A 27279-nucleotide genomic window follows, 5' to 3' on the forward strand; every position below is an offset into this window, starting at 1 on the left:
TTAAGTTTTGTAACCAGAATCACAACCTTGACACAAGATGACACAACCTTGATATCAGAAAGTGAGGAAGAATTAAAGAACCTCTTAATGAGGGTGAAAGAGGAGAGCGCAAAATATGGTCTGAAGCTCAACATCAAAAAAACGAAGATCATGGCCACTGGGCCTCCTGGCAAACAGAAGGGGAAGAAATGGAGGCAGTGAGAGATTTTACTTTCTTGGGCTCCATGATCACTGCAGATGGTGACAGCAGTCACGAAATTAAAAGACGCCTGCTTCTTGGGAGAAAAGCAATGACAAACCTAGAAAGCATCTTAAAAAGTAGAGACATCACCTTGCCAACAAAGGTCCGTATAGTAAAAGCTATGGTTTTCCTAGTAGTGATGTATGGAAGTGAAAGCTGGACCATAAAGAAGGCTGATCGCCAAAGAATTGATGCTTTTGAATTATGGTGCTGGAGGAGACTCTTGAGAGTCCCATGGACTGCAAGAAGATCAAACTTCTCCATTCTGAAGGAAATCAGCCCTGAGTGCTCACTGGAAGGACAGATCCTGAAGCTGAGGCTCCAATACTTTGGCCACCTCATGAGAAGAGAAGACTCCCTGGAAAAGACCCTGGAAAAGGAGAAGGGGACAACAGAGGACGAAATGGTTGGATAGTGTTCATGAAGCTACCAGCATGAGTTTGACCAAACTGCGGGAGGCAGTGGAAGACAGGAGTGCCTGGCGTGCTCTGGTCTGTGGGATCATGAAGAGTCGGACACGACTAAATGACTAAACAACAACAACAAACCAGAATCAGGCTGCTAATTTAGGATTCCCCCCACCTCACTGGGACTCTTTTCCTGCTGGCAGAGTCAGCAATGTTTGGCATCTTATCCCAGCAGCAAACTATTGGAACAGGCCTTGACAGCTGTGTTACTGTTAACTTCGGATTCTCTGCAGCTCACCTTAACCACAATCCACATCTATCCTGAAGTTGCTTGAGAAATTCTCCTGCCTGATGCTTCCCCCCTCAAACCAGCTCATGTCTAATTCATAAACATAAGCCACGTTCACTTTGCAATTAAGCTGAGGCCTGCATATTTGAGCAGACGACAGGTTCATGGATAAGTGTTCAGGGTGTGTGTGTTGCAGACATGGGGAAACTAAATAGGAAATGTACATTGGGCATAAGACATCCCCTCTCTGGTATGTACAGCAACATGCAAATGCAACTTGAAACTCATGCGGTGGCGGGACTGCTCATGTGTAGGGACCCTAAAAGGTGGGGATGTTTTACACCCCAAAGTTCACTTTCTTTCAGAGCCAAACATTCCTTGGTTTGGCCAAAGGCAAAACTAGGAACAGGCAAGACTCTAACCTTTGTGGAAAGAGGCAGAAGTCCCAGCAAAGGAAGAATGGATACAATAACTTATGGAACATGCAGAAATGGCAAAACTTACCAGAAGAATAAGAAATCAAGATAACCTTTATATATATATATACAGCTGTTTAAGAACAGCTTAGCTTATGAACAACTTGGATTAAGAACGCTGCAAACCAGGAAATAGGTGTTTTGGTTTGTGAACTTTGCCTTGGAATAAGAATGTTTCACTTCCTGTTGAGTGTGTTCCATTTGGAAATTGAGTCCCCCGCTGCTATGGGAAAGCATGCCTTGGTTTAAGAACAGACAGAATCAGAATTCAAAATGGCCTTAACAGATTGGAGAAGCTAACAAAATGAATTTCAATAGGTACAAATGTAATGTTCTGCATTTAGGCAGAAAGAACCAGATGCACAAATATAGGATGGGGGACACCTGGCTTACTAGCAGTACATGTGAAAAGGATCTAGGGGTCTTGGTGGACCACAAGCTTAACACGAGTCAACAGTGTGGTGCAGCAGCAAAAAAAGCTAATGCTATTCTAGACTGCATCAACAGAAGTATAGTGTACAGATCAAGGGAAGTAATAGTACCACTCTATTCTGACTTGGTCAGACCACACTTGGAATATTGTGCCCAATTCTGGACACCACAGTTTAAGAAGGATGTTGACAAGCTGGAACATATGCAGAAAAGGGCAACCAAGATGATCAAGGGCTGGAAACTAAGCCTTATGAGGAGTGCTTGAAGGAGCTGGGTATGTTTAGCCTGCAAAAGAGGAGACTGAGAGGAGATATGATAGCCATCTTCAAATACCTTAAGGGTTGTCACATGGTGGAGAGAGCACGCTTGTTTTCTCCTGCTCTGGAGGGTAGGACTTGAACCAATGGCTTCAAGTTGCAAGAAAGGAGATTCTAACTAAACATTTGGAAAAACTTTCTGACAGTAAGAGCTGTTTAGCAGTGGAACAGTCTCCCATGAGAGGTTGTGGACTCTCCGTCCTTGGAGGTTTTTAAGCAGAGGTTGGATGGCCATTTGTCATGGATGCTTTAGCTGAGATTCCTGCATTGCAGGGGGTTGGAATAGATGACCCTTGGGGTCCCTTCCAGCTCTAAGATTCTGTGATTCTATATACAATATTTTTACATTATGCGGGTCCTAACTTCAGTTTAATTTTGCCCCCAAACTCAAGATCCACGCCTTTAAACCAGCAAACTCATGTGCCTGAAAGATTAAAGTTATTTTACTGAAGTCACTTGCCTCTAGATCACATGGCTCTTTGCTTTCCATGCTCCAGCTGCAGAGCTCCTTATATCAGTCTCTGTGCACATTAAAAATACACACTTTATGACCACAGGAAGAGTTTCAGTTACTTTTTCAGTCACCAAGTACGTTTGACAAAACCGGTAGTGGAAAATCAATAACAGGAAAAAGTTTCAAAGGTAGTTGATTCACTCTCTGGACTTAATTTATCCAAGGGTTCCCCCAATTTGTGTGTCAGAACTCACACCTACTATGTCAATAGGATTAGCTGTAACTTATTTCACGCGGAGGACAATGACTCGGGCTTGAAGCATGTGCAGAGAGCCCGTTGATCACCAGTGAATAACCACAGCCTGTCTCAAAGCATCTTGCATTATGGGGTTGGCAGGAGTCCTATGTCAGGTGTAATGGTTAGAGCAGGGGTCAGCAACCTAAGGACCATGGGCCAGAAGCAGCCCGCAGAGGTCGTTTGACCGGCCCCCAAGCCGCCCCCGAACCAAGCTGCCCACTCGTGCGCTGCACTAAATCGGTGCGGCACAGCACGGGGACTCGCTTCTGTGGCGCTGTAAATTGCGTCTGCGCATGCACAGACACTGAAAATCACAGGTGTGCACAGATGTCAAAAATCGCAGGTGCGCCTCATGCACACACGCAATTCGGCCTGCGGAGGGATCTCTGCGGGACTGATCCGGCCCAGGCAAGATAAACCTTGCTGACCCCTGGGTTAGAGTTTCAGACCAGGGCATGGGAGATGAGGGTTCAAATCCCTGCTTAGCCATGAAGCTCCCTGGATGACTTTCGGCTAGTCAGTACATCCCAGCGTAACCTGGGATAAAGCAAGGAGGAGGGAGAACTACGTATGCCACCTTGAGCTCCTTCAGATAAAAACATATGCAAATACATATTTTAATGAAGCTATTGAATTATATACATGGCATCTGAAGATTTAAGCATCTTTACTTTGTTAAGCACCCTAAGAGTTGCTCTTCCTTTCCTTTAGAGGGCTGTAACTCTTAATTCCAGTTTAACTGGCCCCACTGCACCTGCTCTGTGGTTTTCTTAAGAAGAAACTGGCACCTGCACTTATTTTGCATAGAACGGCTCTTGGGTTTGGTATCGGTCAGCCTGCTTGTTTCAGAGGCACCATTACTTCACTCTGAGTGATTACAATGCCTTGCTGATGTACAGAGGGCATGAAGAAACAGCAGTCCAGCCCGATAGAACATACTGACCTGTGGTAACTTAAGGTGGAAGGATAGCCTGAAAAGCAGCTTGAAAGCCTCCACAAGTAGATCAAAAAGGGAATTGTACTGGAAGCACAACTGGAAAGGTGGGAGGAACTGGTTGTATTTAACTTGGAGAAGAGAAGACGGAGGAGGGACATGTCAGCACTCTTCAAATCCCTGAAAGGCTGACACTTAGGTCAAATACACTTTGGGACAGAGCTTTCCAAACTGTGTGTCGTGACATGTTAGTGTGTTGGCTGCAGTGTGTAGGTGTGTCATTGAAAGGGGTTAGTTTAACCTCTGGTTTGGGAGTAAAACTGAATGACGGTGTTGCGAAATGATGCATGTCTAAAAGGTGTGTCACCAGCATGAAAAGCTTGGAAAGCTCTGCTTTAGCACCTTAAAGCACAGCAACTCTTCCCAGATTTCATCACTCAAAGCACAATTGCTTTTTCCACACCTGCAACCTTTCCAACTCCTGTTCACAAAACTGTCATCTGGGCATACGCAACAGTTGTCTCAAGTGCACACACCTCAGCTTAACTGCAAATTGAATGTGGCTGACATTTTTCAAATTGGATGGAAGCTGGTTTGAGGAGAAATGCGCTGAACAGCAGGATTTCTCAAGAATTACAGGACAGCTATGGGATTGTGGCTAACATCACGTGTACATGGTTTCAAACACCAGTGATGGGAGTACACTGGAGCCAGAGTAAAGGGTCATGCACACACAGTCATAGAAGAGTGCAAAAAATTGTTTTCTGGTGCCCTAGAAGACACTACTATATCTCATGGACTTAAGCTACAGGCAGGTAGGTGTCATTTCAATATTAGGAAGAAACCACTTGACAGTAAGAGTAGGTTAACAAAAGAACCCGTTACTTAGAGGGGTGGTGGAATCACCGACGCTGGAAGTCTTTAAGCAGTCTGGACAGGAAAAATCATCTGTTGGGGAAAAGCCTCTGCGCTTCTTGCATCAAGCAGGTTAGACTAAACCAGTGGTTCCCAATTAGCTAAGGACTGCAGACCTGTTTTTCAAAAGTGAAGCCATGGACTTGCTACTTTTGAAAAACTTGATATCTCTATGGTAGTTTTTGTTATGTGGATGGTGCCACGGACTCTGCACCAATTCTTGCCTATTAACACCCTCCTATGTCATTTGGGGCTGTGGTGTTTACTCAGTTAACCAGTGATCAAAAGCCTTTTAATGGCCTAAAAACGTGCTTGCAAAACTCATGGAAGTGTTTATTGAACTTACAAGAACTGTGGGTGGAAGTTGTCCTCTCAGAAAAAGCACCCTGTCTTCTACATTAATTACTAAGGCAGTCCCTGCTGTCGCAGGTACATGAATTATCTAGAAACGAAAAAAGAATGTTCATTTCCATACAAGCCAATTGTTTTTAATAATATGCAAATTAATTTGGATTTAATATATTACCAGCAGCACAAGCCTATGTAGGCCTACTCAGAAGTATATTCCATGTATAGACTTGTATAGGGTTGCAGACTTACTTTGCTTAAATTGATATATTTATCGATTCTGTTAATCCATTGGCAGTCCTGAAGATGTAAAAATGTCAAGACTTGCCTTTCTGGATTAATCAAAGACCCATGAAGCCCAGGATTTTGTTTCTGATGGCAACTAGCAGATTATTCTGGAGAAATTCGCATGTGGCGGTCCATCTTTTGATATTCCAATGTATGCTTCAGCAACTGAAGGCCAGCATCCACTGTTCAGAAAAGCTAAAAGTCGGCATCTGTCTCCATCTTGTGGCAACGAAATGATCTCACAACATGAGCAGCAACACCATTGCTTGTTCTGAATCAGGTTTCATCCAGAGACCCCAAGTCCTAGCAGTGTTGAGCAGGGAGAGAACAACAACACTGTCATTTCACACTTTCCACCACTCCTTCGGTTGCTAAAGCAGGGTGTCTGTGTGAGAAGCCTCAGGGGAAAAATCCAGGAGGTCTGTTCTTTCTTTCTTTAAGGGAAGGGCCACCATAGCTCAGCGGCTGCCTTGCAAGCAGACAACACCAGTTTTAGGGTGGTGTGGAGCAGACAGGGAGCACAGCAACAATACTTATATTTATACGGGTACCTATAGAAGACCCATTTAAAAAGCAGCTGCACCAAAATGAAATATTGTGGAAATTAATAAATATTTAGGGGGAAGGGGCGCCCAATCTTGGTCTTGTTCAGGGAGCCATATTACCAAACTCCACCCCTGATGTAGCTGATTCCCAGGTTCGGTCCCTGCAGGGTGAGTTGCGAGGCTGCTGCCTAGAAAGCCGCTGCCAGTCAGTGCAGACAACACTAACCCAGATAGACCAAAAGTCTGACTCAGCATAAAGCAGATTCCTAAGGAGAAATAAAGAGACATCTATCTGTCTATCGAGTTGAGTGAACAGTGCATTGCTAGTAACTGACATCGATTAATATGTATCTTGGACCTGTGTGGATGCTCGTTCTATTAAATGGAAGCAGCGGAAGAGGCTGAGATACACCCGCTTGGCAGTCCATTACGCTTCACGCTTTACGTCGGCCACGTGTCCCCCTGCGGTTCTCGCATGCGCACTTCATCGGCCGAACGCCCCGCCTCGCGCGCGCATCCTCTCTATGCTTCTTACCGAAACCAGAGCGTCCACAAGTGAGGCGGAAGGTATAAAGCAGGGCGCATCAACCGACCGGATGTAGAATTTACTCGCTTACTCCAGGCAAGAAGTAAAGCACCTCGAAAGCAAGGTCGCTGTTCAGTTCGGGATATACTGGAGACGCATAGATTAAGGACGGCCAGCGTCAGACTTACGGCCGCCGGTTATTTCCTGAACAACGAAATGACAATTGGGAATTAGTAAGGTGGAGGCGGGGGCGGCGGCTTACCCGTTTCTTGTGAGCCGGAAGTGAAAGCCTGTTTCCAAGGCGCACCGACCTTCGACCCGGAAGTAGTGGTGTGCGTTGGCGGCCGCACAGCAGCAATACTGCACGCTGGTTTGCCGACTGCCGATCCGTCCTCACTGCCGGCAACATGGGGAAGCCACGGCGGAGAATAGCCCCGGGCCTGAGGGCCTCTCAGCCGCAGGAGGAAAAGATGGAAGAGCCGGAGCCGGGAGCCCCGATCTTCACGGAGGAGGCAGACGATTTCCACCAGCGGCGTCTGGAGGAGGCAGTGCTGGCGGCGCTGGGCAGCGAGGAGGAGGAGGAGGAGGAGGAAGATGGCGAGGAGGAGGTTTTGGGACTAGAGCTCTCTGAGGAGAGTGAGACGGAGGAGGATGGAGAAGATGAGGGCGCGGACGACGACGAGGATGGAGGCGAAGGCGAGCCCCTGGATATGGACAGCGACCTGGAGGAGCAGCGGGGCGGCAGCGGAGACCTCGGCCTCCCCCATGAGTTCGCCTGGGGCCAGCGGAAACAGCTCTATTACGGCACCGACTACGGCAAGGCTGCGGCTCGCTCCAAAGCAGCCAAGCAGAGCCAGGAGGAAGCCGAAGCCGAGGAGCTGGAGGAAGAGGAGGAGGCCCAAGCCATTCAGAAAAGGCTGGTGCAGAATCTGGGGGAGGATGACTACGGCCTGGACCTGATAGAGGCCTACGCTGCGGCAGCCCAGGAGCCAGGTCGAAGAGAGTCCGGGTCGAAAATTGCCAAGGACTTGCAGTCTCTCTCTAAAAAAGAGAAGTTGAAGCTGTTGAAAAAGGAATCCCCGGAGTTGCTGGAGCTGATTCAGGACTTTGAAGCCAAGTTAACTGAGCTCAGAGATGAACTGGAGCCGCTCATGCAAATGGTAAAAGATGGGGTCATCCCAGAGGGAAAGGGCAGCCAGTATTTACAGACCAAATACCATCTCTATTTGAACTATTGCTGCAACATTAGTTTTTACTTGGTGCTGAAAGCCAAAAGGATTCCAGTTCACGGTCACCCTGTCATTGAAAGACTTGTAAGTTACAGAAATTTAATAAATGACTTGGCGACTGTGGACCAAAAACTGTCACCGGAGATTCGTCTGCTCCTTAATGAATTCCATAGTAGTGATGCTGGTGATGTGGAAGGTAGGAAGAAGCTTATCGTGCCTGCTAGAAAGCCTGTTAATAAAATCAAACCTAAAGCTGTTGGTGAGCTTTCTAATGGTAAGGATGCTGAAGAACCTACAGATGATTCAGATTTGGATGAGGAGGCTGCCCTGAATTATTATAAGGAGATGGAAGAAAAGATAAAGCTTAAGAAAAAGAGGAAACGAGAAGAAACAGAATGTGTGGAAGACCTGATTATGGAAGAGGAAGCAGGAGATCAAAAGAGAGGTGCAACATACCAGATTGTCAAGAATAAAGGCCTCACACCCAGAAGGAAAAAGATTGATCGTAACCCAAGAGTCAAGCACCGTGAGAAATTCAGACGTGCCAAGATTCGTAGGAAGGGGCAGGTTCGTGAGGTCCGAAGAGAAGAACAAAGATACGGAGGCGAACTGTCTGGCATTCGTGCTGGAGTTAAGAAAAGTGTTAAGCTTAAGTGATTCTCTTTGTATAATTCTTTTTTTACTCGCTGAAGGCAGTGAATGTGAGCTCAATAAATGTTCATTTTTGGGGTAAATAAAGGCAATATGTATTTATTTTAACATGGAGAAAGCCGCATTGTTCATAGTATGCAAAGTTCAGGGCAACTGCCTTTCCTAGTTGTTTCATTTGTCCAGCAGCTCATCTTTGTGGTCATCCGCAGTAACCAGGCACTGTGTTTAAATGTAAATCCCAATCACTGCATTGAGAACATAGCAGGTCAACAATCCTCTCACCTTCCTGCTAGGTTGCATTTCTGTGCACAGCCAGAATATAAACTCAAATAGTGCATTTTCCTCAAGGGTTTTAAGCCCTAAATGGTAACGGTAACATGTAAATTCCTTTTTTTGTGTGGCAGGGAAATGGGTGAGGGGATATAGTTCATTTTAGTTTAAGGAACTGACAACTGTGGTGGATTCGGAGTGGGAACTGCTCTCAAGTGTCCATTTCCTGGCAGATAGGAGTCAAGAATGAAGCCCACAGTGAACTTTAAGAAGGAATGGGAAAACTTTATACAGTGGTACCTCAGGTACCTCGTGCTCTGGTCCATGGGGTCACGAAGAGTCAGACATGACTAAACGACTAAACAACAACAAACCTCAGGTTAAGTACTTAATTCGTTCCGGAGGTCTGTTCTTAACCTGAAACTGTTCTTAACCTGAAGCACCACTTTAGCTAATGGGGCCTCCTGCTGCCGCTGGAGCACGATTTCTGTTCGCATCCTGAAGCAAAGTTCTTAATCCGAGGTACTATTTCTGGGTTAGCGGAGTCTGTAACCTGAAGCGTATGTAACCCGAGGTACTACTGTAATGTACGGTTCTAAGAGAACACTAAACAACTAAAAACTTTGGCAGGATCTGAGTAACGCATGTAATGTAATAAAAACGAAGGTAAAAATGGACTATTGAAAGAAAAAGAGAAATTAGTGATGGCCGCAGGAAAAGTTTGATAATGGAAACCATGGAGGGGTGGTGGGAAGTCTTAAGGATTCAGGAAATCCTAAATGGGGGGTGATGCTGATGTTTGAATTCAAATGTAGAATGTAAAATTGAATAATATATATTCAACCCCACAGTGGCAAAAACTGACCAGCAAAGTGGTCTCTTTCCACACAGCCACTTAAAGGGCAATAATGGTACGCACACACGCCATATTTCAGAGGCGGGAAGGGCACGAACTGACCCCTTCCTAGGGGGCGGGAAATGTGTCCACTCCTGAGGGAGAAAGGGTCAAAACGGACCCACCCCACCCCCCAAAGTAAAGGGGTCAGAACTGACCCCTACCGAAGTGGCCCCTCTTCTGAGGGAAAAGGAGAGGGGCAAGAACCGTCCCCTCCCCCACCACCACAAAGCGGCGGGAAAGCGCCAGAGCGGAGCCCACAGCGGCCGTGAGGGGAGAAAGAAGAGCCAGGCAAGGCGGGGGCGGAGCTCCACGCGAGGCCGGGACGGCCCATCTCAACCTCCGGTCGGCCTGGGCCCAGTCAGGGCTTAGGAAGGGGGCTGGTCTAGGCGGGAGAAGGAGGCGCCGCCGCCGCTTTCTTTCGCCCGCCCGCCCTGTGGAAAAAGTTGCCCGCTCACTCTCGCCGCCGTCCAGGAGGAGGAGGAAGAAGGGAGAGAAAAAGAGGGAGCCGCCGCCGCCGCCACCCTCAGCCTCTGAGGGAGCATGGAGGGAGCGGGGAAGAGAGAGGCGGGCGACGGCGAGGGGGAAGCGGAGCGCGAGGAGGAGGAGGAGGGCAAAGCCGCCGCCGCCACAGAAGAAGAAGAAGAGGCGCCCCCCGACTCGCCCCCTTTCTTCCTCCTCTACCCGGGCCGTGGAGGCGCCGCCGCGCCGGGCTTGCAGCCCCAGAGCGCCTGGAGAGCCGCCCCGCCGGGCCCTTGCGGGGTCCCCTTGCCCGTCCTGCTCAGCTACATCGGGCCCGAGACCGGGCAGCAGCACCGAGCCGGCGGCGCCCGTGAGTAGTAGGCAACGCCGCTCCTCCCTTCCCGTCTCCCGGCAGAAGCTGCTGCTGCCGCCCTGGTTTCTCCTCTCTCTCCCCGAACCGCGCCCTGTGTGTCCGCCGCACATGGTGTGCTCGGCTGTCATCCGCCCCCCAACGTTGTGTAATGTTACGGGCAACTCTTGTCCCAGGGAGGGAGGGGAAGCCTCCTCCTTTCGCTTTCCTCCGCCTTCTTCCTTTCTTTTTTAGGGGGGTGGGCTTCTTCTCCGACACCCCACCCCACGAACAAGGTCCTAGGGGTTGTAAAGCAAGCCAGACCATTTAGCACCGACCCCATTCATTCCAGCAGCTGACCATCACCAGCTCACTCCATGCCCAGCGAAAAACATCACCATTATTATTATTATTATTGCCCTCCACCCATGGATATCAGGGCGGCTCACAGCATGAAACTACTAAGCGCATGCTAAAAACTAGAACAAAGGCAGACCGAACCAAGCCAGCAACCTTCCCTCCCCCTTATTTATGAAACAAGCCTGTTAATCGCCTATCCGACTAAAATAACTGGAGGTTATTGAGATCGATGCAAGCTAAAAAGCATTGCAGTGGGTTGGGCTAGATGACCCTCAGTATCCCTTCCAAGTCTACGTTTTTTTTCTGAAAAACACACACACGCAAGACCCAACTATGATCCCTCTGCTGTCCTCGTCCCAAGCAACTGTGTGTGAGACTTGCTCTCCAGAAAGTGTGCCTTGTCTTGCTAGCTGTGGTTTTTGGTCTTTCCTCAGCCCCCCCCCATCAATTCCTATTCCTTTCTCCCTAATCTCCAATATTATATTTTCTTGTGGCTGAGACTTTAAAACAGAAAGTCCTGATTCCCAGCTGTGTTTCTTGCTGCAGTCCTACTGTCTACTCAGAAGTAAGGTCCTTTTTGATTTAGCAGGGCTTACTCTCAGGTAAGTGCAGTTAGGGCTGCAGCCTTAGTGACCCAAGTTTTGGGTCTTTTTTAGGTTCAGGATATCACTGCTTTACACCATCCCACCCCACCCCGCAACATTTGAAAACACCAGCTTTGTACTTAAACACAAATGGACTGGGAACTTCATTCTCTGTGTCTTTATTAATTTATTTAAAGAACAACAAACTGGTGATTGCTTTAACTTTTCGATACGTGGTGACTTGAATCATGAGGATGAATTAGAAGAACTGCTGAGTCTTGAATGAGTCTTGCTTTGGAACTGAGGACTTTATTAGATTTTCTTCTGCCGTTTCATTTTATTTTGTTCTAAGGGCTTGTTTTGGCAAAGAATTAACTCTGGAACTTCTGATGAAATGATAGGGAGGTCTTTCTTTCTCCTTCCACAATCCCATTTGTCTTTTCAATAAGTATAGCGGCATTGGGGTGAGAAGATCTTGAGCGAATGAAAGAGTCAAGCTAATTGTTTTAAGTGTTAGTAACTGCATTGTGTTAAGATTCTAGCAGCCTTGGGTGATCAAGAGTTTTGTCTATTAAACTGATCATCATTATTACTACTGTAATAATGATTTATATCACACTTGATGCTTTATAATTTTGCAAGCAAAAAAAGATTGTTGCTCCCAAGGAACTTGCAGTCAGTCCTGGCATAACATTCTATTCTACTGTTAAGTAGTCATAATATAGTAAGAAGAGCTTTGTTCAAATGTGGAAGCTGGATGTGTTTCTTGCACATGGAAGCTTCCAACACTGTGGTGCTGATGGCTCCCTAATGCAAGAAGGGAAAACGTTATGTGATTCTTAAGAGAAAGGGATATTTGGGTACGTTTCCTAGGTGAAATGTTGCAGGTTTCTGAATTGTACTCTTGCAGTTGTAAAGCTGTTTATACGAATAAAGCATGGAAGTGTGGGACACTATTAGAATATGTGTAAAAATGGATTGACAGAACTGCGAAGATTGTTTCCTCCCCTAAAAATGTATATCCTGCCCCCTCGTGGTTTATCATCCTCATAATTGCTTGTTGTTGTTTAGTCGTTTAGTCGTGTCCGACTCTTCGTGACCCCATGGACCAGAGCACGCCAGGCACTCCTGTCTTCCACTGCCTCCCGCAATTTGGTCAGACTCATGTTTGTAGCTTCGAGAACACTGTCCAACCATCTTGTCCTCTGTCGTCCCCTTCTCCTTGTGCCCTCCATCTTTCCCAACATCAGGGTCTTTTCCAGGGAGTCTTCTCTTCTCATGAGGTGGCCAAAGTTTTGGAGCCTCAGCTTCACGATCTGTCCTTCCAGTGAGCACTCAGGACTGATTTCCTTAAGAATGGATACGTTTGATCTTCTTGCAGTCCATGGGACTCTCAAGAGTCTCCTCCAACACCATAATTCAAAAGCATCAATTCTTCGGCGATCAGCCTTCTTGATGGTCCAGCTCTCACTTCCATACATCACTACTGGGAAAACCATGACTTTAACTATACGGACCTTTGTTGGTAAGGTGATGTCTCTGCTTTTTAAGATGCTGTCTAGGTTTGCCATCACCTTTCTCCCAAGGAGCAGGCGTCTTTTAAAATTTCGTGGCTGCTGTCACCATCTGCAGTGATAATGGAGCCCAAGAAACTAAAATCTCTCACTAACTCCATTTCTTCCTCTTCTATTTGCCAGGAGGTGATGGGCCCAGTGGCCATGATCTTTGATTTTTTGATGTTGAGCTTCAGACCATATTTTGTGCTCTCCTCTTTCACCCTCATTAAAAGGTTCTTTAATTCCTCCTCACTTTCTGCCATCAAGGTTGTGTCATCTGCATATCTGAGGTTGTTGATATTTCTTCCAGCGATCTTAATTCCAGCTTGGGATTCATCCAGCCCAGCCTTTCGCATGATGACTTCTGCATATAAGTTAAATAAGCAGGGAAGCAATATATAGTATATATACATAATTGCTTACTTGTGTAAAAATACAAACAAAAAATACAAAACAATAGCACAGCACATGATGTAAGCTCCAGTCAATAAAAAACTCATAGCGGTTTAAATGTTAAAAGTTTGCACTGTTCACCTGGGGAAATGGGAAGTTCTTTGCCATGTGGTATCAGTCCATGAAGTGTTGGGAGGGCATTTCACAGGTTGGATACCAACACTAAAAGGGCAGGCAGGCTTTCTCTGCTTGCTACCTGCCTACTCCCAATGGTGGGGACACGCGGAGAACTGCCTCAAGATGTAGATCCCTGCATGAGGGCACATCAGTGTTATACACAGAGGTAGAAAAGCTAAGAGGCAAATGGCTCCTGGAACCTGGGTTGCAGGCACAGAAGCAGAATAGCTAGTCGCCACCCCCACTCCCCAATGCAGCAGCATTTACTATTTATTTTTTTTGAAACGCATGAACTAATACACAATTCACATCAGTGACACATTGTCAACACCACGTTTTTAATAGATACAAGAGAAGATTGTCCAGCAGATACCTAGGCCCTAAGCCATGCAAACCTTTAAATGTGAGCACCTGCTCTTTGAAGTGAGCCTGAAAGCAGACCAAATAATTATCAGTGATCCCAGTGTTGAAGAAGAATGTTCGACTGTGATGCCGAGGTACCAGTTTAACCTGCCTGGTGTGATATACACTGGATTGTTTAGAAATTACTGAAGAGTTAGTGACGTGTCAAGCTAATGAACCAAACCTTTGTGAGTTAGGCATTTGTGGATTTTTTTAAGCAGAGGAGGAAACTGGCAGAGAGCTTATTTTCTCTGGCTGAGGCAATAGAGAGAGGCAGTAGTAGTCCTAGACCTGGTAGCATTTATGTGATTTCCCTTTCTGCTAGGAATAGCATTGGGATAATGTGAATTGGGGTTCTTTTGAGGTACTTTTACCGCCCTTTGATGATTGCCTTTCGTTCCATGATCACCTACCATCTTTTGTTTGTAAATACTTTTTAAAAATCTGTCACAAAATTGAACTTAGCATCTGTGTTGGATAATAAGGGAACAATGTTGCACTGCATAAAACACCCTTACAAAGTGTTTGCATATTCATGCTGTTGTTGTTATAATAATAATAATAATGTTTATTACCTGCCCTTCACCAACTGGTCCCAGAGTTGGTTACAACAATTTAAAATTCAGTGTTAAAAACCGTTATTATGGACCCTAAAACACAGATTTCAGATGCCAAAGGCCAGAGCAAAGAGATGTGTCTTCAGCAACAGTCAGGTTTAATTTGAATGTGCTGATCCAAAGCTACACGTATATATACCTGAGCTTTAAAAGCAAATTACTGCGAAGTCTAAATAATCAATATAAACCACAATCAGTTTATACACGTCATATTTTTGATCTCCCAGTACTGTCATCTCATTAGGAAGGCCACTAAAACCAGTACAACAGTACAATAACTTGTGTGGAAAAAGATGATAGGAGGCATTCTGTTTTCTGGGATAACAAAGGAAATGTTTCCACTGTACTCTTGGCTCTAGCCTCCAACTCAAGGCCTCATAACAGCTTCAAAATAAAACCAGTTCAGGTTTTCTCTGTATTCCCAAACCTGTATATAAATTAGGTCCACAGCCCACTCCTGCCTCATATACCTTGAAGCAAGATTCAAGAACTTTCAAATAGTTTGTTTAGGTAAGGTAAAGGTAAAGGGACCCCTGACCATTAGGTCCAGTCGTGGCCGACTTTGGGGTTGTGGCGCTCATCTCGTTTTATTGGCTGAGGGAGCTGGCATACAGCTTCTGGGTCATGTGGCCAGCATGGCTAAGGCGCTTCTGGCGAACCAGAGCAGCGCACGGAAACGCGGTTTACCTTCCCGCCAGAGCGGTACCTATTTATCTACTTGCACTTTGATGTGCTTTTGAACTGCTAGGTTGGCAGGAGCAGGGACTGAGCAACAGGAGCTCACCCTGTTGTGGGGATTCGAACCGCTGACCTTCTGATCGGCAAGTCCTAGGCTCTGTGGTTTAACCCACAGCATGCAAAATCCTGCAAATAATTTTTTGTATCTTCACAGTGACTCCAAAGTTGCATATGCATTACAGACTTAGAAGTCCCCCCCCCCCCAGTTCATATTGAAGCAGTTTTGGCGGGGGGTGGGGGGTGGGATTGAATCAAAACTTAGTATTTCATAAGGAACAGCAGATTAGGTATGGCTAATGTGTGTATACCACTTTCCAAACCAGCAGTGAGAGTGCACTTGATGCAGAGTAAACACGAATGTGTACACAGCCTTATAATTTGCCTACAAGACCATACTTTCAATGTATTTTTCCCTGTTGGTGTTTCTGGAATCATAAAATCATTGAGTGCATGGTATGGTTGAGTTATTAGCTCAAAGTTTACCCTTCTCTTCTGTTGGCGTATTCAGTGTCATCAGTTGCTATGTTGTACCTGTGTGGCTGATGATGGGTGCTGCACTTGTCTTGAAGTTGACATTTAGCAATGCAGTAAAAAGTTATATTTTTGACTTGGGTATAACATGGGTCGAACACACAGGAAAGTTCAAGCACCCATATCAACTTATAGCAGTGTGTGGCATTAAAGGCTCTTTTACCAGGATACTTCCATCACATTGCTGGCAGTTTTTTTTTCTTTTTAGTGAAGACATTTCAGGCTGCTTTTATGATTAGACAGCCTCTTTGCAGACACCTTGGTAGTACATGAGAGCCCCTGCTATGGTTGCGGCTAGGCAGTGCTCAGTTGGAGGTGAACACTGGTATCCCTGTGCTGGGGCTGTACATATGGGTGCTGGGAAGTGCGTGTTTATTTTGGTTCCAAAAAGAGCTGTTACAGTTGTACAAGTGGTACCTGTTAGGTGTGTTTCCTCCACATAAAGGCACTTGTTATCACAAGTGACACTTCAATGTGAGTTTTTTGCCTAGTTTTGAGCCTCATGGGTGCTTCTGTAAGTGCCAACCAGCCCTTTTACTCTGAGCAGTGTGGAAGATAATTTCGTTTATTTTCTAGTAGTACAAATGCAGGACTCAAGATTACATATGCTTGTCTCTAAGGTTCTGGTTATCTCAAGGCTTACCTCCCGATCAGTTCCTATTCTTGTAATGTATCCACGAGGACTATTTTCAGTTTATCTTCCAGTTCAAGTACCTCATGCTGGATTAACCAGTGATTTTGTGTGTTCGCTATTCCTAAAATGAAAGAGATTCTTACCTTGTTTGATTTAATTTTGATTTCTATAAATGTCTCCTATTCTCAGTTGCTTCTCTCTTGATGTAGGCTTCTAATTTCATGTGGCTTCCAATTTCCCAAGGAGCTGATTGGCATTTTCTATGGCATTGTATGTACTGCTGAACGAGTATGTTAGAGCAACTTTCAGACTATGACAGTAGCAAAGCATGCACCGATGGCCACTGTGTTTCTGTATGTACTTTCTTTGATATGTTAGCCATAATTTGGTCAGCAATCTCATGATAGTGCTATGTCCTTTGAATTTGTATCCATCTGAGAGTTTGCATTCACACTACTCTTAATGTGGCAATTTCAATCTATGCAGTATTTTGGCACAGTTCTGTGAATATAACATTTCTCCTGCAATAGGAGCGGGACAGTTTTACTGTAATAATTGTTTTAATGCAAAATTGAATGGTATTACCTTATTCAAACTTGGTTTATGGGTCTTAGACTTTCTACTGCCATACATCCTTTATCTGCTGCTTGTGTATAGATTTTTATGCACAGTTTTAAATGTTTGTCCTTTGTGCATTTTGGTTTTTTGGCAGAGCGACTCTTACATTTAGAGCCATCTGAAAGTTCATTTATGGTTTTAAAATGTGCACAATTCTCCCCAGGGTTTTTTTATCTGATAAGTATATGGTTCATTTATTCACTCTTTACAGCAAATTCTTAATGAAGATTTTAAACAAGAGCCAGGGCAGAGACATGATTGATACAGTACTGCTTTCCTGTAACATATGGATGTAACTTCATATTCTTCTCAGTATGGAGTACGTTTTGGTCATTAGATATCCACCCAATAGTAATTCCCTCGTGTCTCAAGCTTTCTCAATAGCACTAGGTTTAAAGATACACTTAAGTCTAGGCATCAAATGATAGCCATAAGTAAAACAGATGGGGCCTGTGTCCAAGAACTGAAAAAGTGTCCCTCTTCACTTATCAGTCTGGTGAGAAATTGTGAGGTTAATGAATAAATTAGAAACCTGTACATATTGGGTTACAGATTGTAAAGATAGCTTTGCTGAAGGGTGACTATGATCTTCGATAGAGATTTTGGGCATGCATTGACCTTGCAATTCTTCTGGTGTATTTACCAGACCTTATCAATAGAATACAGCTTTGTAAATAAGCAGTGCTCCAGTAGCCATCTGCATTTCGATGCTGGATGTGGAAAAGGGAACTTCTGTCCCCTGGGCAGCCTGCTTGATCTCTATGCTTCATGCAGAAGAGGGATGCAGTGCTCTGTACTTTTCCACCAGTCCTCCCCCCCCCCCGCCCCCAGATGCAATTCTTCATTGCCTATGGCTAGCAGGAGAGTGGTTAAATCCAAAGCTGATAAAATATAATGTCATCTTTGTTCTTTGGGCATTAATGTTCTTATTGGAAACCGACACACTTTCCAAGAAGTTATAGCATTTAACGTATTTGCTAATAATCAGCTTGTGCTTAATTTTTGTTGCAGTCCCATGACCCCAACTATACGATTCTTACTTTTGACTGCTAATGGGCATGTTTTACATCTCTTTGTACCTGAGACAGGCTGAGGAGAAAAGCATGCATTGTGTTATGTCTGTGATCGCAGATTGACTAGCACAGTCTGAAAAGAGGCTGTGGATGCTGAGAGCAAGATCAGCTTCATTGCTCTTCCTGCATCAGCAGCAGCAGCATCTATAAAGCATCCTGGGAATTGCCTGCTCTACGTTCAGTGCAAGCTGGTCACATGAGTCTGAATTTTCAGTTCAGTTCATTAGTCAGCCATTTTGGTCAACACCCTGCTTACTGCGCACAACCAATCCTATTATCACTCTGTATCTTGGCTTGTCTGGAGGGGTGAGAGAGCAAGAGAGCCTCGTCGATTTCTGCAATTCTGGATGTGTTTTCTTCAATGCATTTTACCATTTTGGATTTTTTTTTTTAAGCATCTTTAGGAAATAGTAAACAGAGCTTCTCCTACCCTCTGAAGGCCAAATTTGCTGTGGTCATTTACTAGTACGCTGCTTATAGTCAAATTGAAGAAAAGAGTGTGTCTTTCAGAAGAAAACAGAGGAAGAGACCACAGAGGAGAAGAGGCATCTTTTCTTCCCTTTGCACTGTGCCTTGCCTTTCTCAGACTTGTGCAGCTGCGTGATTTTTCAGCAGCTCTTTTTTGACTTAGCAAGGTATTCCCCCCCCCATCATCAGAAAGCCTCCCCCTCTTTTAGCCTATATATTTTATTTTATTGTTGTACCAGCTGAGTCATCATGTCTGCTCTGACGCCTCAAAGCGACATGCCAACCCCCACCACAGACAAGATCACACAAGCTGCCATGGAGACCATCTATCTTTGCAAATTCCGAGTGTCCATGGATGGAGAATGGCTCTGTTTGCGAGAGCTGGATGACATCTCTCTTACGCCCGACCCTGAACCTACCCATGAAGGTATGGTTGCATTTTCTATGTAGGGAGGCCTGCAGGTCTTGTTTTGGGTTAAAGAGGCTGGGAAGGAGGGGGCTGGTCTTCACCACCCCATAACTTTATGTAGGAATATGGGAAACTTGACATATTTTAATTGATTCATTGCAGTATAACCTAATTTGATACAGATTTCCAAAACAGCTGCTGGACTTTTAAGATGACTCACCTGCATCCTAAACAACTCCTGTGCTCATTTGCTTTCTTTTTCTTAGACCCCACCCCTAGCAGCCAAGATATATCTCTGTGAGGTGTATTTATGTGCAACACCTCAAATAAAGAAACCTTGATGTTTCAATAGTAGCATTTTGATCTGTGTTTTCTTCTTTAAATATTGCTTTTGAAAAAGCTTTTATTTTATAAATGGAGCTGAATTTAGAATATTATGTTTATAAGGTTGGGAAACTCCTGTGTACTTTCAAAGCTAGATATTGTAGCAGGTGTCTCTTTCAAAAATCACAAAGTATATTTACATGGACTTACTGTCGATTGTAGTGTTCTAAAGTCTGGATGACATAGGCAGAAAATACAGTTTATTTGGGAATTAAAAACGATACCTCATGGCATTTTTGTAAGAAGGGCAATTTAGATGGTAGGAGATGCTATTGTAATTAGGAAATTGAATAATATAAAGGCTTATCCTTCAACTCCCCTACATCTCTTCATTTGAAACAGTAAGGCACCTGGAGCTGGCAGATATAGTATGTCTCTTAAAACCCAATGGGTTACTCATTGGATTCCTGCTTTGATGGTTACTGTGAACTAAAGGTGAGAGCACAGCCCATTTTGTAGCATCATGCCCCAGTTTAGTCATGTCTGCAAAACCTGTACCACTTGGCATTGTCACTGTCAACAGCCTTTAACCACACTGAGTTTGTTTCAAGGTGAGTGTTGTTTTTCATTTTGTAGTGTACAAAAGTAACCAAGGCTGGCTCCCAAGCATTTTAGCTGGGAGACTTGCCAGTGCAGTCCCCCCCCCCCTTTGTTCACATGTTGGTTCCCATCTCTGACCCGGAAATGAAACAGAGCTTCTTTGTGCTGCATTGTCTTCATAACCCACTGCCAGCAGCTTGTGGAAATATTCAGAAGGCTTCTGTCACTCACCAGCTGGTTCTAGCCCACCCTGTGGGAGTTGGTAGCAATAAGTAGCAGCTTTAAAATTAAAGTGGTAGCAGTTCAAAAGTCAAAGCAAGCATCCTTTTTATCATATCTTGGTATATGGACAGTACTGTTGTCAGTACATCATGTGGAATAAAACAAGCAGTTGATATGGCAAGCATCAAATGACTTCAAAGTCCTGATTAAAAGGATGCAGCCACAGACTCCTATGGTTTGTAGTCCGTGTAAATGAGCAAATAATGAGGTGCTTATGTTTGAGGAAATTACTTGGAAATAACAAGCTTAGCATGAATTAGAAGTGTCCACGTACCTCCTGTCTTGCTGTGCTTACTACAGGAGAGTCTTGGTGTTGATTGGGTAGAACATATCTTCATTCTTTCTCTGGGGGTTTTCCTACTTTCTTTTGATATTACTTATTATGCTGTGATAGACTCTGCTACAAATGTAGGGCAAGCCATCGAAGTATGGCAAATGAGATTTTGCTGTCGTCAAATTATCTAACACTTGGAAAAAAGATACAGACTATTTTTTTGCAATTTCCTCACCTAAGTAGATTGATAGTAAGTCCAAGTCTCTGATAAAATACTTACAAACTTATGATTTATAGGGATGTAGGTGTCTTGACCTTAGGGAACACACAAACACACAAAAATACCATCAGTGGCATTTTTTTTCATTAGTTACGAAATCTTGTTCCATCTAAGATTACCATGGCTGATAATCAGAAAACTATTTCTTTAATGGAATTATGGCCAATATTAGTTGTAATTGTTTGCATTTCTGGCATTGTACACTTTCCAGTGTTATGTGAGCACCTTTGTTTATTCTTTCCCATACAGCACAGTAGTTAAAATTTCTGCTAATGATAGCAGTTTCGGTACTGACTAGTTAGTCCAAAACTAATCTAAAATAAGTGCAAGAAGTGTATCAAAAGAACTCTTCAGATTTTTACAGCTTGCCCCAGCTTGGTGCCCTCAAGATGTTTTGGACTATCAACTTCAGCCATCATGGCTAATGGTAAAGAATGATAGGAATTGTAGTCAAAACCTCATGGAGGGCACAAGGCTGCCTCAAATCATTGCATTTTGATAATGTGTTTGGGACTGCATGAGGCTGTAGCTCATTGGTAGAGCATCTGCCTTGGGTGCAGGAGGTCCTAGGTTCAATCCCCACCAAGTCCAGGTAGGGTTAAGAGAGAATCCTGCCTGAAACCTGAATAGCTTCTGTCAGTGTAGACAGTACTGAGCTAGATGGTCTGACTCAGTTTAAGGCAGCTTCCTACTTTACCATAATTATTAAGACTTTCAAGATTCTAATGCATAGTGGTATTTATTTTAGAAGTACAGTACTCTCAAATGATAGTGCAGATTTGTAAGACATGGAGTTTTGCAAGATGCAGCTGTCTAAAGAGAAACCTGGAGCCACTTTGGATTTTCCCTATTCATACCTCAAGCAGAGAGGAATTTTCATAGCATTTAATGCAGAAAGGCCTTTTCTTGAACAGCCTCTGAACTGCACTAGAATTCTCTTAAGAGATTATGTGAAACTGCTTTAAAGGCAAGAAATATATTGTTAGAAACAGGGAGGGTGAACTCTTGCCTTCAAGACTTGCTTGTGGACTTCCCTGGTTGAAAACAATATGCTGGACTAGATGGGCGTATGGTCTGATCCAGAAGGGCTCTTCCTATAGTTTTCTTGCCACATTTCCAAACTAGGGTCCAACAGTTAAAACTGGTATCATTTGAAAAGTGTCATACCAAGGCAGCCTGAAGAAAAGTGTGCAAGAGACAAGGGGTGCAGGTTTGAGGATCAAAGTTACACTCTCAGCATCGCTTCCTATGAACTGATGAAAGTAAGATGAAACTGTTCAACATTCTAGCAGAGATCAACTCAAAATATAGCTGTGACAAGTTTTCTGATGATAATGTTTGATATAAAATATCAGCCATTTTGACATGGGCAATGTGGCTGCACATAGCCATGAAAAAATGGACTTGACGGAAATTTATCTGCATGTGAGTTGCTGTTCCTGCTGCTGAGGCTAGACAAGAAATCTGATTAGGATTGTTTGGTTCTGATGTTGTAGCCGTCACCATTTCATGCTTTCCACAGATTCCCACTGAGCAGGGTGCAATGTGGTTATGTGAGGGCAAGCACAATGCACATACCTACCTTGTCACCATACTAGCATACCAACATGTGCCTAAAAAGCGACATGTGTTTGTATGAATGTAAAGCACCAAGCAGTTGTGTGCTCATGGAACAATAAAAAGCACAGTAAATGGTTTGCCTCCCTTTGCATGATGAAAACTTACAAAATGCTATTTGGTGCTGAATCCTGCAAGTAGTTTATTGTAGGAGGGCGAAAGAATAGGGCTCTGGTTGCAGCACTTTGCCTAATACCGACAGCCTGAGCTGAAGGAGCTTTTGTGGCATAGTGGTTAAAAGAATGAGATGAGCTCGAAAAGCTATGTGCAGATCTTACTTCAGCCAGGAGTTCACTAGGTGACTAAGTAAACGCAGGGCTATTTGATGGGTGAAGTTCTTGGTTGACACTGATTATTTGGGTCCACCTCAACCTGAGCTCAGGCCTGGTTTTGGGACTGAATCGGCCTTGGTCACCCAGCCCCATTATCAAGAGAGGTACAGAGGAGTGTGAACCTGTTACTCTTAATCTCTCAGTGGTCATTAGGAGTTTTGGAGTATGGTGCCATCAGTACACTGATGAGAGACAGCTCTTTTTCTCCATAGCTTCTGAAGTGGCTGTGCTGCAAGCCCTGGACCACCTAAATGCAATGGTGGAGTGGATGAGGGCCAATGAATTGTGTTTGAATCCTGGGAAGATGGAGGCTTTGTGGGTAGGTCATTCACGTTTCTGGAAGGCCGGACACTTTCCTGTTCAGAATGGGCTTGGAGTCCTCCTAAAGGTGTACTCTTGGATTCACCTTTGTCATTTTAGTTCCCAATAACCTCTTTTTGTTAGGGATGCCTTTTACCAGCTTCATTTGGTATGCCAGCTATGTTTTTATCTGGATCGGGATTGCCTACAGTGGGGGGGGGGGAGTATTCGATCCCCTGCTAAATTTGCCTGTGGAGGGAGCTGAAGGTTCGAGTAGCTACACATCAGCCTCGAAAGCTTACTGACTTGGAGAGGATCTGCAAAGAGGAGTGGGACAAAATACTGGTACCTCCTGAGATGTGTGCAAACCTGGTGGCCATCTACAAGAAACGTCTGATCTCTGTAATTGCCAGCAAGGGTTTTGCTACCAAGTACTAAGTCATCTTTTGCAAAGGGATCAAATACTTATTTCACTCATTATAATGCACATCAATTTCTGACTTTTGTCTTCTGGGTTTCTGGAGGTTTTCCTGTTGTTATTCTGTCTCTCACAGCTACAATAAACCTACCATTAAAATTATGGATTGGTCATTTCTTCGTCAGAGGGCAAACGGGCAAATTTAGCAGGGGATCAAATACTTTCCCCCCTCACTGTATCAATGTAGTCCATGTATTGGTAACCTTGAGATAGGATTACTGCAATGCACTCCATGTGGGGTTGCCCATGGGCCTGGTCTGGCGGGTCTAGCTGGTGCAGAATTCAAGAATTAGACTGCTGATGGGGGGCAGACAGTCAACAGCATGTAACACCACTGCTAAAACATCTGCACTGGCGGCCAGTATACTGTCAGTTCAAGTCTCTTGTGCTAATATACAAAGCCTGAACAACTTAGGTCTAGAATACCTGAAGGTTCACCTTAGCCCTTTTATTCCAGCTTTGATCACTGAGATCATCCGTTGGAGCACTGTTAATTGACCCTTGCATTATAGAGGTCCGACTGACTTAAACTAGAAGTTGGGCACTTAGTGTCCCTGGTCCAATGCTGCGGAATACTTTTCCATCAGATATTTGACAAGGAGTTCAACCTTTTTTGGCTGCAGAAATATTCTTGGAAGTGTGTGGACAGTGCCTGGTGAATTTTGAAAGCCAGAGGAGTTAATGAATAACATTTTTAGTGTTCAGATGGCAAAGTCTCATGTAGTTCCTAGTCCCTCTACACAGCTAGCAAAAACAAGAGGAAGAAATGCAAGTTAAGGGGTAAGAAATAAAGAATGTTTATGACTTGCTGAATTCAGTTTTGATTGCATAATTTAAATGACCTTGTTCAGATTTATTTGTATTTAATTTTTTACACAGTATAAATCTAGCCCTGGGCAACTTGCTGCCTCTGAGTCTCAAGCTCCTCCCTCATTTGTAGTATGGAGGCAACACTTCCCTTAATTTCTCAAAGTGCTGTGCAAATAGCTTTTGTTGCATCCCAAGATTAGTGAACTTAAGGGAGTTCATGGAAGGATAGTTTCCAGCAAACATTGCAATCCTCCAGAATTATGACCACTTTGTAGTTCGTGTTACTATGTTTAATGGGCTTGCAGAATATAAAAACACGAAGTAGGACATCAGTTCTGATATTTTATATATATATATATATATATATATATATATATATATATATATATATATATGCTTTCGTAGATTTTCACGGGTACAGGAATGTAGGTTTTGGTGTCTTCGGGTGTCTTCCCGTGTAAGAGTTGGGGTGTCTAGGCGACGTTTCGACGAGGTCTCACTCGTCATCTTCAGGCTGGTGCTTTCGGCTTCTTGTTACTAGAACAGAGCAGGATCTCAGTGTTTGAGTTCCTATAAATACTGTTGAGGGGGTGTGGTGTATAGCCTCCAACGTTCTGGGCAGAGAGGGAGTTCCCAGGTTAGTGTGCCTTTTCTTCTTTTGTTCATTAATTACTTGAGGGATATCTTGAGTGATTTCTTGAGTGATATTCTGAGTACCACTTAGGAGGGTCATTAGGTGTGGATTAGTTGCTAAAGCTTTCGTGTCTTGACCTCTTGACCTTGTGAAAAGTTTTTCTGAGAAGATGGCTGTACTGCACTTAGTTGTGCTCTGGCTTGGCTTCGTGTATAGGGGCGAGCTGTGGTTTTGTGCCCTGTGCCAGCCAGATCTGTGTAGGGATTGCAGGGGGGTGCAGCATCCGGAGGTGCCACTATGGTTTGGCTACTGGATGGTGTCTGTACTTTATCTGTGGAGAGGGTCTGGGTTTGGGTCTGGTGTGGTTGACGCCATCTCCAATCAACTTTCAAATGTGTTAATCGCCAACGGATACCAGCAAAACAGGGTTACGAAGCTAATCCAAAAAGAAACACCCCCCAAAAACCAAGACACAGAAGAAAACAATGGCATGGCCCTCCTCCCTTATATCAAGGGCACCACAGACAAAATTAGCAAAATCCTCCATAAACACAATATCAAAACAGCCTTTTGCACCAACCAAAAAATAGCCAATATCCTCAGAAACCCCAAAGATAAAATCCAGTTAGAAAACCAAGGGGTCTATGAAATACCCTGCAAAGTCTGCCCAGCCACGTACATTGGACAAACAAACAGACGAATAAATGCACGTATCGCAGAACACAAGAATGCCGTCAAAAAAGAAGAAAAAACTTCCTCTCTTTACCAACACATGAAAGAAACAGGACACGAAATTAATTTTTCAGATTCCAAATTGCTCTTTAACATGGAACACCACCACAAGAGAATAATCATGGAAGCCATCGAGATAGAGAAACACCCTCACAACATGAACAAGCGTGACGATACGTCCCGCCTGCCAGACATCTGGAAAATAGCCCTCCCCACAAAAACCGACACCAGAACCAGAGGCACACAGAACGCCATCTCCAATCAACCACACCAGACCCAAACCCAGACCCTCTCCACAGATAAATTACAGACACCATCCAGTAGCCAAACCATAGTGGCACCTCCGGATGCTGCACCCCCCTGCAATCCCTACACAGATCTGGCTGGCACAGGGCACAAAACCACAGCTCGCCCCTATACACGAAGCCAAGCCAGAGCACAACTAAGTGCAGTACAGCCATCTTCTCAGAAAAAACTCTTCACTAGCTCAAGAGGTCAAGACACGAAAGCTTTAGCAACTAATCCACACCTAATGACCCTCCTAAGTGGTACTCAGAATATCACTCAAGAAATCACTCAAGATATCCCTCAGGTAATTAATGAACAAAAGAAGAAAAGACACACTAACCTGGGAACTTCCTCTCTGCCCAGAACGTTGGAGGCTATACACCACACCCCCTCAACAGTATTTATAGGAACTCAAACACTGAGATCCTGCTCTGTTCCAGTAACAAGAAGCCGAAAGCACCAGCCTGAAGATGACGAGTGAGACCTCGTCGAAACGTCGCCTAGACACCCCAACTCTTACACGGGAAGACACCCGAAGACACCAAAACCTGCATTCCTGTACCCGTGAAAATCTACGAAAACAAATATATATATATATATCAGTTTTGTGCATTGAATTATTAGGATCACTTTAAAATGTATGCTGTTTTCATACTCAAGTTTCTCTGCTACTCACAAGTTAATACAGGAGAGCACAAGATTATAGCTCTCTTGTGGGAAGAAAGCCACGATGGGTGTGTCATTTGCTTGCTCCAGTAATCCTAGTACAGGCAGATTACTGAAGCTCTCTGCCTGTACTCGGAAGCAATGCTTTCACTCAGGTTTACGGCTCTGCCTTTAGGCCTTTACAGAGGGAAAGAAAATGTAAGTATGAACCTAGCATAATAACTGATTTTAGAATTGGTTCCTGTTTGACAAGATATTGAAATGATTGTGCGTGTGAGGCAAGCTGCGTCCTTTGTTTTCTCAGGACATTTCTCTCCCCGCCCCCACTTACCTAACAACTCTGCTGAAGTCCAGTGTGCAGTGGTTAATTTTTGTTTAATGGAAGGGGTGCTATTCGTGCGTTGCTAGAGTATACTGAACATGGTACTACCAATAAATTTGGCTGTATTTAAGTGCAAGCAATATCTTAAGATTTGTTTTAACCTGGTGCCTTACCCTAACCTTGGTTCAAAACAAGGGAACAGATTTCTTCCTTTTATTTGGAGGGATTTATTTTTTAGGTGGTTCTGTACCATAAAACTTCTTGGGTAGATTTTTATACCTAGTCAGGCAGGTTATAAATTCAGTTTAAGCATATCCATGCCACTTGATTTAAAATTAATGTGTTTGTATGACTTTGAAAGCTTTTAAAAATGATCCTCTCATTGTGTTTAATAAATTCAATCTGTTGCTTTATGCAGACTATACTAACTTATGAATTTTAAAATCTTTAACCC

General features: G+C 44.2%; 2 protein-coding genes and 1 long non-coding RNA gene across 10 annotated transcripts in view; 2 read left to right on the plus strand and 1 right to left on the minus strand.

The window, feature by feature from the left end:
- Nucleotides 1–623: 623 nt before the first annotated feature.
- LOC308594393 lies at nucleotides 624–6447 on the minus strand. The gene is made up of 3 exons (XR_014011424.1): nucleotides 6303–6447; nucleotides 5110–5205; nucleotides 624–2683 (listed from the first exon to the last, which is right to left on the minus strand). It is a non-coding gene; the product is annotated as an uncharacterized lncRNA (long non-coding RNA).
- A 45-nt stretch (nucleotides 6448–6492) lies between these two features.
- On the plus strand, nucleotides 6493–8437 carry UTP3 (UTP3 small subunit processome component). The gene has a single exon (XM_081207153.1). The coding sequence runs from the start codon at nucleotides 6878–6880 to the stop codon at nucleotides 8354–8356; it is 1479 nt and encodes a 492-aa protein (XP_081063279.1). The 5' UTR covers nucleotides 6493–6877; the 3' UTR covers nucleotides 8357–8437.
- A 1307-nt stretch (nucleotides 8438–9744) lies between these two features.
- Nucleotides 9745–27279, plus strand: part of RUFY3 (RUN and FYVE domain containing 3) — a 49029-nt gene continuing 31494 nt past the window's right edge. The window contains exon 1 of one of the 8 annotated variants that reach the window (XR_014011368.1): nucleotides 9745–10347. Coding sequence is in view for 4 of the 8 variants with exons in the window: in XM_081207077.1 (XP_081063203.1) it covers nucleotides 10059–10347 (289 nt within the window). In the remaining 4 variants the exon portion in view is untranslated. Of the gene's footprint in view, nucleotides 10348–18130; nucleotides 18905–26614; nucleotides 26702–27279 lie in introns of those variants that run through there. The other 7 variants (XM_081207077.1, XM_081207073.1, XR_014011369.1 and 4 more) reach the window with 7 other exon arrangements.

This window comes from Podarcis bocagei, assembly GCF_964188305.1.
Source record: "Podarcis bocagei genome assembly, chromosome: 9".
Lineage (NCBI taxonomy): Eukaryota > Metazoa > Chordata > Lepidosauria > Squamata > Lacertidae > Podarcis > Podarcis bocagei.

What these genes read in the sequence shown, in the direction of transcription:
- UTP3 (XM_081207153.1), top strand. Translation starts at nt 6,878, where the DNA reads ATGGGGAAGCCACGGCGGAGAATAGCCCCGGGCCTGAGGGCCTCTCAG.